The sequence below is a fragment of the Geotrypetes seraphini genome, chromosome 19 (genome assembly GCF_902459505.1).
Source record: "Geotrypetes seraphini chromosome 19, aGeoSer1.1, whole genome shotgun sequence".
In the NCBI taxonomy this organism is placed as follows: domain Eukaryota; kingdom Metazoa; phylum Chordata; class Amphibia; order Gymnophiona; family Dermophiidae; genus Geotrypetes; species Geotrypetes seraphini.
This window is the reverse complement of record NC_047102.1, coordinates 22,490,802-22,506,159: the sequence shown is the minus strand read 5'-3', so window position 1 is coordinate 22,506,159 and position 15,358 is coordinate 22,490,802. Positions and strand designations below refer to the sequence as shown.

General features: G+C 42.6%; 1 protein-coding gene across 1 annotated transcript in view; it reads left to right on the top strand.

Annotated features, from left to right (window-relative positions):
- Positions 1–15,358, top strand: part of LOC117352352 (receptor-type tyrosine-protein phosphatase beta-like) — a 450,002-nt gene that overhangs the window by 400,095 nt on the left and 34,549 nt on the right. Inside the window, exons 31-34 of the mRNA XM_033928784.1 lie at positions 8,272–8,313; positions 10,129–10,137; positions 11,526–11,613; positions 14,138–14,228. Coding sequence (XP_033784675.1) covers positions 8,272–8,313; positions 10,129–10,137; positions 11,526–11,613; positions 14,138–14,228 — 230 coding nt within the window. The remainder of the gene's footprint in view (positions 1–8,271; positions 8,314–10,128; positions 10,138–11,525; positions 11,614–14,137; positions 14,229–15,358) is intronic.

Sequence of the window (15,358 nt, the reverse complement as noted above, 5' to 3'; positions counted from 1 at the left end):
TGACATGGGATGGTTTCTTGAGGTTATCCGCAGGGATTGGAACAGTGATGAATTTTGTTACCATGTCATACACAGCACTGTACTCTTTATATGCAGGTACTTTCTCTGTCCCTATTGGGCTCTGATTAACTAAGTTTTTTGTACCTGGGGCAATGGAGGGTTAAATGACTTGCCTAGAATCACAAAGAGCTGCAGAGAGCATTGAACCAAGTTCCCCAGGATCTTGGTCCACTGCACTAATCATTAGGCTACTTTTAAATTTTACATTGTTATTGTTATTGCTCTTTCTGAGGTCTTTTGGGAGTAATTTGTAACAGCCTACAGAAATAAGTGAGCTTAGACTTAGGAAATCTACCCAGACAAAATTACACTTTATTGCAAGTAGTTTTGCTGCTAAAATTTACATACATAATCTTTGAAATAATAAAAAAAATAAAAGTATGAAAATTCTACTAAGATCTTCTCCCCTCTTTGTCCCCCTAGGAATGCTTCTCCAATGGCTCCAGGGCTTATGCTCGCACTTTTACTTATATACAGTGCATTCTTGTTATCCGCATATTCTACCCTCACAGATTCACTTATTCACACATAGTAACATAGTAACATAGTAGATGACGGCAGATAAAGACCCGAATGGTCCATCCAGTCTGCCCAACCTGATTCAATTAAAATTTTTTTTTTTTTCTTCTTAGCTATTTCTGGGCAAGAATCCAAAGCTTTACCCGGTACTGTGCTTGGGTTCCAACTGCCGAAATCTCTGTTAAGACTCACTCCAGCCCATCTACACCCTCCCAGCCATTGAAGCCCTCCCCTGCCCATCCTCCACCAAACGGCCATACACAGACACAGACCGTGCAAGTCTGCCCAGTAACTGGCCTTGGTTCAATATTTAATATTATTTTCTGATTCTAAATCTTCTGTGTTCATCCCACGCTTCTTTGAACTCAGTCACAGTTTTACTCTCCACCACCTCTCTCGGGAGCGCATTCCAGGCATCCACCACCCTTTCCGTAAAATAGAATTTCCTAACATTGCCCCTGAATCTACCACCCCTCAACCTCAAATTATGTCCTCTGGTTTTACCATTTTCCTTTCTCTGGAAAAGATTTTGTTCTACGTTAATACCCTTTAAGTATTTGAACATCTGAATCATAACTCCCCTGTCTCTCCTTTCCTCTAGGGTATACATATTCAGGGCTTCCAGTCTCTCCTCATACGTCTTCTGGCGCAAGCCTCCTATCATTTTCGTCGCCCTCCTCTGGACCGCCTCAAGTCTTCTTACGTCTTTCGCCAGATACGGTCTCCAAAACTGAACACAATACTCCAAGTGGGGCCTCACATAAGAACATAAGCAATGCCTCTGCCGGGTCAGACCCGAGGTCCATCGTGCCCAGCAGTCCGCTCACGCGGCGGCCCAACAGGTCCAGGACCTGTGCAGTAATCCTCTTTCTATACCCCTCTATCCCCTTTTCCAACAGGAAATTGTCCAATCCTTTCTTAAACCCCAGTACCGTACTCTGCCCTATTACGTCCTCTGGAAGCGCATTCCAGGTATCCACCACCCGCTGAGTAAAGAAAAACTTCCTAGCATTTGTTTTGAATCTATCCCCTTCCAATTTTTCCGAATGCCCTCTTGTTCTTTTAAGTTTTGAAAATTTGAAGAATCTATCTCTCTCTACTTTCTCTATGCCCTTCATGATCTTGTAGGTTTCTATCATGTCTCCTCTGAGTCTCCGCTTTTCCAGGGAGAAGAGCTCCAGCCTCTCCAATCTTTCAGTGTATGAAAGGTTTTCCATGCCCTTAATCATTCGTGTCGCTCTCCTCTGGACCCTCTCAAGTATTGCCATATCCTTCTTAAGGTACAGTGACCAATACTGAACACAGTACTCCAGGTGCGGGCGCACCATTGCCCGATACAACGGCAGGATGACTTCTTTTGTTCTGGTCGTAATACCATTTTTAATAATACCCAACATTCTGTTTGCCTTTTTCGCGGCTGCTGCGCATTGCGCCGTTGACTTCATTGTTGTATCCACCAGTACACCCAAATCTCTTTCAAGGTTACTTTCCTCTAATACTAATCCCCCCATTTGGTAGCTGAACATCGGGTTTTTTCTCCCTATATGCATGACTTTGCATTTCCCTACATTGAATTTCATCTGCCATTTATTCGCCCACTCCTCCAGTTTGTTTAGGTCCCTTTGTAGGTCCTCACACTCTTCCGTAGTTCTAACCCTTCTACAGAGTTTAGTGTTGTCCGCAAATTTTATAACTTCACAATTCGTCCCCGTTTCCAGGTCATTTATAAATATATTGAACAGCAGCGGTCCAAGTACAGACCCCTGCGGAACTCCGCTCGTGACTTTCCTCCAGCCCGAGTAGTGACCCTTCACTCCAACCCTCTGTCTCCTGCCTGCCAACCAGTGTTTGATCCATCTTTGTACGTCCCCTTCCACCCCGTGGTTCCACAGCTTCTTAAGTAGCCGCTCATGGGGTACCTTGTCAAAGGCCTTTTGGAAGTCAAGGTAAATGATGTCTACAGGTTCCCCTTTGTCCAACTGGCTGTTTACCCCCTCAAAGAAGTGCAGTAAGTTTGTTTGGCACGATCTTCCCTTGCTAAAGCCATGTTGGCTCGCTTTCATCAGCCCATTTTTTTCGATGTGCTCACAGATGCTGTCCTTTATCAGTGCTTCTACCATCTTGCCCGGAACCGATGTCAAACTTACCGGCCTATAGTTTCCCGGGTCTCCTCTTGACCCCTTTTTAAAGATAGGTCACCAATGACCTGTACAGGGGCATCAACACCTTCTTCCTTCTACTGACTACGCCTCTCTTTATACAGCCCAGAATCCTTCTGGCAGCAGCCACTGCTTTGTCACACTGTTTTTTCGCCTTTAGATCTTCGGACACTATCACCCCAAGTTCCCTCTCCCCGTCCGTGCATATCAGCTTCTCTCCTCCCAGCATATACGGTTCCTTCCTATTATTAATCCCCAAATGCATTACTCTGCATTTCTTTGCATTGAATTTTAGTTGCCAGGCATTAGACCATTCCTCTAACTTTTGCAGATCCTTTTTCATATTCTCCACTCCCTCTTCGGTGTCTACTCTGTTACAAATCTTGGTATCATCTGCAAAAAGGCACACTTTTCCTTCTAACCCTTCAGCAATGTCACTTACATACATATTGAACAGGATTGGCCCCAGCACCGAACCCTGAGGGACTCCACTAGTCACCTTTCCTTCCTTCGAGCGACTTCCATTAATCACCACCCTCTGGCGTCTGTCCGACAGCCAGTTTCTGACCCAGTTCACCACTTTGGGTCCTAACTTCAGCCCTTCAAGTTTGTTCAACAGCCTCCTATGAGGAACTGTATCAAAGGCTTTGCTGAAATCCAAGTAAATTACATCTAGCATATGTCCTCGATCCAGCTCTCTGGTTACCCAATCAAAAAATTCAATCAGGTTCGTTTGGCACAATTTACCTTTTGTAAAGCCATGTTGCCTCGGATCCTGTAACCCATTAGATTCAAGGAAATACACTATCCTTTCTTTCAGCAACACTTCCATTATTTTTCCAACAACTGAAGTGAGGCTCACCGGCCTGTAGTTTCCTGCTTCATCCCTGTGACCACTTTTATGAATAGGGACCACATCCGCTCTCCTCCAATCCCCAGGAATCACTCCCGTCTCCAAAATAAAGTGTAACCCATTTTTGTTATTCATGGACATTTTCACTTATTAATGGTCATGCACAGTATTTTCCCATGAGGATGAAGATTCATAGAGCTGTACTTGAGTATTTGTTACACCAAAATACTGTATGAAATATATTTATAAAATGCAGAATGCAATAAACAAGCTGTTCTTTACAAGAAGAGTATATAAAATGATGAATTTGTGGTGTTAGGTTGCAAAAGTGTACAATAAACATGGTCACACAGGAAACTAAACCCTCCCCCAATTCCCCATAGGATCAATGGTTCCGTATTTGCATATTTGGTATTCATGGGGTTTTCTACGAACCAGCGAATAGCGAGAACACATTGTAGTAGGAGAACATGTTTATAAAATGACATTCAAAGGAAACAGCAGAGAGGGCCTGGTCTTCAAACAAACCACATTTTATTGGCAACCAATACAGTCAGGATGTTGATGTTAGTCAATGACCACAAAGCAATGCCAAATCACAGTATACATTTACATGCTGCTGCATTGAAAAGTAACAGGTGATGCCTATATAGAAAGTCTGATAAGGCTACTAAAAACAACATAGGCCACCTGTATTCCTTTTATAAAATTGTACCCAGGACCAGTGTTCCCTCTAAGCGGGCGGGTGTTGTGAGCAAACTTTTTTCACTGTGAGCTAAAAATATCGGGCGCCAGCAAGTTATGAGCCAAATAAATATGTTGCTTTCTACCACAGAACTTCCTTACGTTTGTATGGAATCTATCCCCTTTCAACTTTAGAGAGTGCCCTCTCGTTCTCCCTGCCTTAGCTACTAAGTCTATTCCCTTCAGTACCTTGAATGTTTCTATCATGTCCCCTCTCAATCTCCTCTGCTCAAGGGAGAAGAGGCCCAGTTTCTCTAATCTTTCGCTGTACGGCAACTCCTCCAGCCCCTTAACCATTTTAGTTGCTCTTCTCTGGATCCTTTCGAGTAGTACCGTGTCCTTCTTAAAGTACCAGTGCTGGACGCAGTACTCCAGGTGAGGGCGTACCATGGCCCGGTACAGCAGCATGATAACCTTCTCTGTCTCTTCAGTCCAGCATCTGCCCCTTCCATTCACTGTCTGTCTTTCCCTGCCATCTCTCCTCCTGCCCCCCCCACCCCCCAATTTGGTCTAGCATCCATCATCTTCCTTCTGTTCCCCTCATGGTCTGGCATCTCTATCCTTCCCTCCCCCCTGTGGTTTTTAGCATATCTCTCTTCTCATTTCCTCCACTCAGATCTGATCATTCTCTGCTCTCTCTTCCCTTTTCTTCTCTGGTCTTCCTTCTCTATTTTCTGCCTCCATCTAAATTAAATTCTTTCTTACTATTTAGTCCCGTTTCCCTCTTTTCACTGTGTCTACACACAGCTTGTCACCCCTTTCCCTCACCCCTCCATTATCTTACTATTTTCTTCCCCCTTTATTTATCTCCTCCTTCCATCCAGTATGTGTTCTTTCCCCACTTCCATTCAGCATCTGCTCTCCCTTCTCAACTGACATCCATCTGCCTTCTGCTCTCTCTCCCTTCTTCTCACTTCCATCATCTGTCCCCTTCTCTCTCTCTCTCATCTCCTCCATTCCATCATCTGCCCCTTCTCTCTCTCTCTCTCTCTCCCCCCCCCCAACTTCCATCATCTGCCCCCCTTCCCCTCACCTTTGTGGGTCACTTTCTTTCCCCTGAGGGTGGCTCATGTCACAGGGGAAGCTTTGGCCGAGCAGAACCGCTTGATTGACAGTGGAACTTACTTGATTGATGTCGATGCTGGGGCCCGTTGCCGTTTGAAGGAAAAAAAAAAAAGGTGGAAAAAAGGAACCTGTAAAGGCGAGAGGAAGGGAAACCTCCAGGACAGCTGCTTTTTGCCCTCCTTCAGCGGCCCAAGAGTTCAGACCAGCAGCGGCAGCTCTGTATGCTTTTAACTTCGGCACAGAGCTGCCCCTAATCAATAGTTTAGCGCGGTTTCATGAGGCAGCCTCGGGGCCTTTGATAGCCGGCCCGCTTCGATGATGCGATGTGGGCCGGCCTAGCAAAGGCCCCGAGGCTGCCTTATGAAACCGCGCTAAGCTATTGATTAGGGGCAGCTCTGTGCCGAAGTTAAAAGCATACACAGCTGCCGCTGCTGGTCTGGAGGTGCGGAGACAAGGCAGGAGGCAAACGCGGTGGAAGGCAGGAGTCCCGGCGAAGGCAGGAGTCCCGGCACAGCGACTACAACAGGAAGTTGCAAGTCAGCTGACGCCGGCCTTTCGTTGCGGCGGGGACCGAATCCTTCGCGGACCGGCAAGATTTTGTTTGCGGACCGGCGGTTGAAGAACTGTGCTCTACACTGTGTGCGCTGTGACGAGAAACTTGTGCGCTGCGAGGTAATATTTTGAGCGCCAGCGCACCCCAGCGCAGCTTAGCGGGAACACTGCCCAGGACTAGCCTAAGAAATTTATATCTCATCTAGAGATGTATTCCATGTGTTCACATCTTTTATATAATATATCCATGTTGCCACTAAGACCATATTTTTATACTGTTGACTTGGCCTGGGAGCAAGTGAATGGCCATTAAACAGCCTAAAAAAGGTGCTGCTAGGACCTTCGTTGGGGAATCCAAAATGGCAGATAGAGATGCACCACTGTTGCTTAGCACCTAGCGCCACTGTTGCTCAGCACCTAGCTCGGCATGGGCCACCAAGATCACCGCCAAAGTCAGGTCTGCAGTGGAGAGTATCATCAATAAGCAGTTCCACCAAATTTTGGACAAGTTGGATAATATGTATCAGAGGTTTGTTACCTTTTCCTCAGAATTGAGAGAGATGCAAGTGTGATTCAGCATGCTTGGAGCACTCTCTGCAATCACTGGCGGAGGATAGCAAAAAACATGCGAAACAGCTGGAGTTGCTGGAGTCCAAATTGGATGACTTGTATAATAGATCTCGGTGTAATAATTATTATAATAATAAGATTATAATCTATGGTTGGTTGGATTGCCTGAATCGCTAGCGGATAAAGACTTAAAACACTTTTTGGAAACTTGGCTGATATCCTCTTTGGGCCTATTGGGCACAGCAAGGCCCCTGTATTTTGAAAGAGCTCACTGTATGGGACTAAGAAAGGGACCTGGAGATTGCCCATAAGTGATAATCATTCACTTATTGAACTACTCACACAAAATGGAGATCTTGCAAGCTTTATGAGAGGGTAAAAAACTGGAATATCAACAGAAGAATATTCTTTGCTTTCAGGATTACTCTGCGAGGCCTTTATATCGATCTGCTCCCATTTGGCAGAGCTGAATGTACAGTTTAGTCCGTTATACCCTGCTAAGGTGAAGATAGTGAAGGGGGTTAAACCATGATTTTTTTACTCTGTGAAATCGGCAATTATATGAATACCCTGATGTTGTCTTAGGATTTCTTCGCTGGCAGGAGCAGAGCTGCAACTTGTCTATGATGCCTGTGATCTGTTACCTACTTTTGGATGGCCTATCATTAGATCTAGACGGTCCATCTAACTGAAGTTTCATCTGGACTTTGGTGGGACTAGACTTGAGTATTTTTGAGCTGCAGGCTAAGTCTGGGTTTGGTTGAATTTATTCTGTGAGCATTCATTTGGACACTTTGGAGTTATCATTAAATTTAATTTTTCAGGCCTTTTGATACTAGTGCTTCTCTAGGGGAGTACTTCCCAAGATGATACCACCATTATTCCCATATCTAATGTTGAATTGTTTCTGCACTGTTTTTGTACTCTGTTCTATTGCTGAGTTATGCTAATAGTATGTGTGGGGAGATGAATGTTTGGATGGGTGAGTTTGGGGGGTGTTGTGTAGTAGCATGTGGGTGAGAGTTTGAGTTTCTAAGGGAAGTGATGCACATTATAATGCATGATAGACCTGGTAGAGGGTTGGGGGTGTTTAAGGGGTTGGTGGTTGGGTAGTTGATAGGGATTGGGTGGGTGGGTTGATAGGGATTGAGAGGAGGGATAGAGGGTTTGGACCCTATGCGGGTAGATAAGGTATGGGAAACACAAAATATGATTGTTTGTGTCATGAGAGAACACTTGGGGTCTCAATGCTGTGGTGTTAGGGGAGAGGGGTTTGCAGCTGGGTTGGCTTCTCCCCAGTTTTTACAGTATCTGGTTTTGTTTTTGCTTTATTTTTGTGATGGGGGTTATGGTGGTTAAATTGATTAGCTGGAATGTAGGGGCTGGAATGTAAGGGGATCTCTTCTCCATTTTGAGCAATCAGGGCCTTAGGTCCCTCCCACTGCATTTCAAGATGCAATGGGAGGGGGAAGGCCCGTCATTCTTAGCACACAGCCCTGTAGGCAGGAGGGAATGGGCTTCCTTCCTGCCGATTTTGCAGTGGAACGTATGGGTTCTATACCTGGAGTAACTCTAGAAATAGATTATGTTACTAAGATATGTCATTAAATAATATAGAAGAATAATTTATATAAAATAAAAAATAACATATAATACTGTATATCAGTAAAAGTTAAAAGAATAATTCCTAGTACTGGTTAGTTTTCATTCTTATGTGTTGCTTTCTTTTTTTTTTTTTTTTCTGAACAGGGAGCAGAGAAAGAATGATATGTTCTCATTTACTCCAGTCAAGTAAGTTGATTATTTTGTCAGGCATTAATGTAACTTTCAGCTTTAAATAGAAAGTTGCCAAAAACTGGTCAGCAAAGAACCTGTGTTCCCTGGTTCAAATTCTGGGTTGGTAAGGGATGTAGTAACGGTAGTATTCATGGCTGCTGGGGGGTGGGGAAAAAGGAGCAGAAATGGTCATTGAATGGGAGTGAGGGCTAAGTGGTTGGAGTGTCCAGGATTATATGGTTCCAAAAGGATCTAGGGTACTTTGAGCTCATCCCTGGATGTTCACTGCAGTGCCCAGCTCAGTATGTCTGGGGTGGGGTGGGGTGGGGAGAAGGTGTAAGACAAAAAAAAAAAAATTTCTCATATAGTGTGAATAAAAGCTCATAGCATCAGATCCAAGCCTGGTTCTAGTGAAGTATGAGATAACAGGAGCAAGTGGGAACTGCCACCTCCCCTCCCCGTGGCATAGTAAGGGTGAGTGGCACCTGGGGTGGTGATGCCCCTTCCCCGCCTTTTTCCCTGCATGCACGCGCGTGTGCCCCCTTCCCTTTCCCCATACCTTTTTAGCTTCTACAGCATGAGCAGCATGCTGCCCACATTGGTATCGGCTTGCCCTTTTACATCACTTCCTAGGCGTGAGTCACGGAAATGATGTCAGAAAGAGGGCCAATGCTGATATGGGCAGCAACCTGATGCCGGGGGAAGGCAAGGGGCGCTCAGCAAGGAAAGGAGCGGGGGGAGGGGGTGCTGCCGCTGTGTCCTTAGAAAGACCGTGCCCCCTTGCTACACCACTGTCCCCTCCTTCCCGCAAAATATGACTTAGTGCATTTGTGTGGTCTAAGAGTTTCTTTAGGTTGCAAGGAAGCCGTTGGTATGCAGTATTCTTTAAGGGCCAGGTTCTATAAATGGCACCTACATCAGCAGCTGTCTACAAAAACGCTGTCGATCACATGACAGTCACACTATGGTGCTGTTTGCAAAATCGCGGCTCCAGTTAAAGGTAGGAGCTGGTAATGTAGTGTTTTGAAGGCCTGCATTCCTGGTGCCGATGTTTGCCATGAATCGCATCTACAGAGGTGCCTAATGGCCCTAAGGTCATTTCTGGCTGAAACCACGCCGACTTTGACCTTAGGCATTGCTAGGCACCTCTGTAGACGCAATTGTGGTGCCCTTTTTGGATTCACCTATGGATGCCTACTTTTTTAACCACATTTTAGTTGGTTTTAAATGACATGGTCAGTTACCACGCTGATTAAAGCCAATTTAACCAATTAAGTTAGACAGTGGTAGAGTACCTACCACCATCTAACTTATGGCGCCATTTATAGAATATGGTCCTAAGAGTTTACAATCACATAGAGCCTGATTCACTGAGGATTTTTCTCCTTTCTTTGTGTATGGGGGGAAAAAACTTAGCAAACCAAGTCCGTAGAGTACTGTTATATGATAAAACTTCATATTATGAACAGTAATTGCAATTTCCAAACCTTGATCATAAGTTGAATTGTTGTCTGCATGGTTTATTGTTATGTTAATAATAAAATTTAATAGATTCTTATAATTATTCCCCAATTTCCCAGGGTAGGAGGAAGAAAGGAACACTTATTGCAATCTTGTGACCAGAATTCAATAAATTGTGCTTACATTTTCCTCTTTAGGCTACAAGTGGGATTTGTAATCATGATTGGATGTTTCAGATATAACTGTATTATTGTGCTGCTGTCTGTTAATCTGTTTTATAATGTTTGATAAATGTTTGACAGAAGCATAAGAAAAGAGACATGTGTAAACCTTGTTCTAATTTTGTATTTTTCCTTCTCTCCCATGAAGAACTGCTAAGTAAGTAAAAATCCTAATGCATTTTTAGTTCTTTAAAATTAAGCTTATGGTAAAGAATTATACTGTAGTGTAACTAAGGATATTTTGTTACAAGTGAACTTTGGAAATCACAGTAGTTGTACTTGAGAAGAATGTTCAATGGTTATTCTCAAGGGCAATTTATCCAAATGGGTTAGTTTTGTACATACCATGATAGCAATGAATACTGTATTGTTCTATCTGTGTGTATTTCCCTTATGGAAAAAAGTGCAGGTTCTTAATTGAAAGTAACTTCCAATAGAACCAAAATGGTGTCAGCTTGTTGAGAGGAGGCAGTTGGTATTCTTGATACTAGAAGTCTCTTTTTTGTGCACTTAGCAACGAGAGAGTTCAGATTCTGTCCCACCCTTCCCCAAAAGTCACTTCCAGCTATGGCCCCATCCCATTTTTTCTACCCTCACATTTCCATTTCACAGATTAAGCCCTGGTCTCAGCAGAGCTCCGTTGAGCGGGTAGCCATGTTGGAATACATATATTGAGGACTTGTTCAGTACATCACATGATGATTAGTTGAGTCTTTGACGGACCTGGGTTTGCATGGAGAAATGGGCATGAGGAATTTCATCCTCTGTTGCCCTTGGTTGGTGTTCCATTTACAGCTGTTGAATGCCTTAACTGGACTTAGAATATGTGCTTGTCTAAAACCCGTTTAGGATAATACTACCACCACCTCTGGGTTTTTTCCTCCATAATATCGGGGTCCTTTTACTAAGCAGTGCTAAAAAGTGGCCTGCACTAGCCTCAACGTATGTTTTTCCCATGTGCTAGGGCTGTTTTTGTGATGCCAGTTAATGGCTGATTTTTACATTTCTGTAATAATGGCCATGTTCTAATTTCCCCATTAGCATATGGTTATTAGCATGTGAGTACTTACCATCACCTATTTTGTACACAGATGGCAGCATAGTTTCTGTGCTCATGTGATAATCAGCGCAAAAAACATCTGTTCTCAGCCCTCTGACCTACCTTTTTCAGACCCTGATTATCTAATCTAATCTATTTCTGTGTCGCTCATACCTAGGCAGGCTCAAGACGACTTATAGAGAGGGGCGAGGAGGGGAGGGAAAAGAGAAGAAGGTGGGTAGGAGGGGTAGGGGAAGGGAGAAGGGGTGGAGGGGGAAAGAGATTAAGTGTCGAATAGATGAGTTTTCAGTTTCTTCCCGAATATGGCGTGGTTAGATTCTGTTCTGGTTGTTTCTGTAAGGTCTTTCCAAGTTTTTAGATTGGAAAACACGTTTGTATTGAAGATTATACTTTTTAGATGCAAATAATCTTAATATGTACTCACTATTCTTGCAGCTTTGTTTAATTTATATATACTGTATATATGAATGTTTTGGGTTTTTTAGGTCAAAGCTGGTTCAAGTTGCAGAATTTGAATCCCACTTCAAGAAACAGAATGTCAATACATGCTATGGGTTTTGTGAAGAATATGAGGTATAAACTGACCTTGTTTTTAAGGAACCTGATTGTAAAATAACAAATTCAGGGTAGGTTCATTCTCCCCCCATTTTTTTTTTTGTACCTGAGTTTTGTACCTACTTCTTCTTATTGACATTGTAATTGCATGGAATTTCCAGTATTTTTAATCAAATATTTCCATTAATTATGAGAAAAAAAATAAAGATGAAAGCACAAAGTGGAACACGAGTTTCTAGATGTCCAGGAAATAGTATTTATTCAAATAGTCATATTAAAAACAAATCAAAGCAACTTCAGGATTTGTTTAAGTACAGAAGTGTCGCTGATAGTATAAACTCACAAAAGTGAGACATGGACCCTACACAGTCCGTGTTTCGGCAAATTCTCAGCCTTCATCAGGATCCTTAAAAATAAATAAATTGACATCAAAATTAAGATAAAAATAAACCTAATTTAGGGGTCAGTATTCAGAAAGACCCAGCCTCCTAACTAAAGAATTAAACAACTCAGTCTTAATCTCACTGAGAGTCAGATGCTCAAAGCTTGCCTTGCTATTTGGTTGTAGCCAGTCTTACTTACAAGTTAGCTCAGCCTCCAATGCACAAAAGGGTTCTCAGGATTCTTCTGTCAATCGTGGTAGCAGACATCAAGAATCCTATGCAAATGCTCTTTAGGATTAAAATGAACATTCTGTGTAATGCACAGCAAAGACCGCCCACTTTTCAGCTGTCAAAATTTTCCAGGAGGTCTGGAGCCAAAGGTAGCTTGACGAGGAGCAGTTTGTGCATGTTACATGTGTGTGTGTCCTGCGCCTAATGGCTGCATCCTGTCCATAGGCATGGGACACACACACACACACATAAAACACTGTTAAAAAAAAAAGAAGAAGCACCAGCAATTGCAGTCCTGTACTGTACTGGGCCTGCGCACAAAAGCTGTGCCTACTGCTCAACTCTTGTGCGCAGGTGCCAGGCACAGTTCCTCCATTTCCACCAAGATACTCAGCACAAATAGAATGCATATAGTTTGCATGCTAATTGTACAGAGCAGAGCCCAACAAAAGTAAATGGCTCCCAACCCAGTGTTTTTCAATGGCTTGACAGAGTTCTGTGCATCCCTGCCCTGAGTATCCAATGTAGTTATCAAGTGTAACTAGCTGGCTATAGCTGCTCAGAAAATAGGTGGTCCCAAAGGCATCACCAGAGTTAAGGGGAAACTAAACCAGGTGGAGGGCTTTATTCTATAAAGTATGTGTTAACAGTTAACATAAAATTAAAAACCGGGATGTTCTAACAAACTTCCTAACATTCACTTTACAAATTCTATTCTCAGAATGTTCTTATGCTATTTTATTTTATCACCTTTATTTTTAAAATTACATCATTTCTTACATATTCTTTCTAAAATGAATATTTTACTACAAATATAAAGTGCAAATATGTAAAGTGCAATCGTGTGCAAAATCAAAAATCAAAACTGGACTACGGCAGTAGTCAATCCATACTGTTCATATACTTCTTCAATTGGTCTGTTTATATAGTTCATCCGAAAGTACAATTCATAAGTTCAATCCAAAGGAAATTTATAAATCAATCGGCACTTATCTCTGTCCTTTTCACCAATCAAAATCTCTTCAACTGCCGCAGCCAGACAAGTTATGGTCCGTGTTTCAGCGAAATCGCCTTCCTCATGGGTCAAGGCTCTGCTTGTTTCAAGCCATTTTAATAATAATAATATTAATAACAGCTTATATACCGCAATACCGTGAAGTTCTATGCGGTTTACAAAGATTAAGCAAAGGTACAAATTGATTGACTTTAAGAGGGGAGGAAGAAAGAGGGTTAATAGGACAGGAAATCCATTTTTGAGGAGAGAGTGATTAATAGAACAAGTTAATCGCTATAGAGGGGAGAGAGAAGAGAGGATCAGTTGTCTAGATACTTTAGGAACAGGTGTGTTTTCAGACGTTTCCTAAATTCCTCATAAGTAGTGGGCGAAAGCAATTGTTCTAGGTCTTTACCCCCATGATGCTGCTTGGTGCGAGAGAAGATGTTCATGGTGTTTTTTCAGTTTACAACCTCTCACTGGGGGGGAAACGAAGTTGGAATGTGAGCTTCTCTTGTGTCTGTTGGCTGAGAAGACGAAAAGGTCAGTTATATATTTAGGGGCAAGTCCGTGTAGTGCTTTGAAGCGGGTTTTATGGTCAAAGACACGTACATTGTTTTGCTCATATTTTTATCTTTGTACCCTACATCATCTGAAGGCAGTTTCGCCAAAACACGGACTTTATAGGGTCCATCAGGACAATCATATGTGCATTACTAATTCTGACTTTTATTTGTATTTTTATTGTGAAGAGTGAATATAAATCATCTTTCAGAACATCCAGTCTGTTGTTTTTATCTGTCTAAATAAATCAGCCAACTGCCAGCTTTGAAAATTGACCTGTTACTTTGTAACCATCTGCTTCCTACAGTGAATAAATTATTGTAATCTGTAGAGCAAATGAGTAAACTCAACCATTTCTCTTTGCTCTTAGAGTCTAAAGCCTGTTGGCATCACTCAGCTAAAGTATGCTGCTGATATCCCTGAGAATAAAGGGAAAAACAGGTACATCGATATACTGCCATGTAAGTTAACTTTGTGTTCAGATATTTTGCAGATGTGGCTGAAAGAGAAGCTTGAACATTTCCACAAGCATGCTTTTATTTGCACTTGTTTTTTTAAATTTAATCTTTATTGATTTTCCAAATCAACAACAATGCAATAAACAATTAGATATACATAGAATAACACAAGAAAAAGCACATTTATCTTTCAGAAAAACATGAACAATCATTTTTCCCCTTCCCACTGTCACACCCGCGCTCTTGAGCTACGTCGCGAGCCCACAGGATCGTGACAAAGTTCTCTGGCCTGGCATGTCCCTTACCACCAAGGGACCCTTCAGGACTTTTCCTGGCTTACTGTTAGCCTATTAAGGGCATGCAAAGGGAAGAGTCCAAGTCAGAATGCATCAAATCTTAGCTTTATGATGGTTACGGGTTTCACAAAGCAAAAATGCAGGCTTCAGCTTAGCAATTTCAAAACAAACAACCATTCACCTTTGGCAAACATAAGCTTCTCATCCAGAGACAAACTCAAATCCAGTGTCCAAGTTTTGTAAGTAAAGCATTATAATTCAGTCCCCTGCTTCTGGACTTTCTCAGTATCCTGAAATACAGTCCTCTTCACCAGAGCAGGTAGTTTTAAGAATATAAGTTTAAAACATTTACTAAGCTGCTTATTCCCCAGCAGCTCTGCCAGTTCATGGACATGTAAACACAGAAGAAAAAAAAACTCCAAACAAAAACTGAGCAACAAAAGCAGGCAAGCATGTCACATGGTTTCCCTTCAGCTCAAGGTTTCCTCAAACAAACTGTTGTTCTGTAAGTAGGCATAATATTCAGAAGCACAGGTTTTATAAGGAAAACTTAGCATAGTCAAGTCTGCGGAGAAGTTTTACTTTGGTAGCCTTGGCTCTGGGAACGTGCAGGGCTCTCAGAACGTTTCCCTGCTGATCAATTATGCACAGCTGTGGGGGAAGAACGTACTTTGCTCGGCCTAGCTGCTAATAACTCCAAACATTTGTTAGGCTCAAAATTAAAGCTCTCAGGCACAAACTTAAAGTTCAATATAAAAGGAGAAGGTACTAATCTCCTTTAAGGGCCAAACACTGTCTTCTCTGGAGGCTCAGAGATTATAGGCAAAGACACAGCAC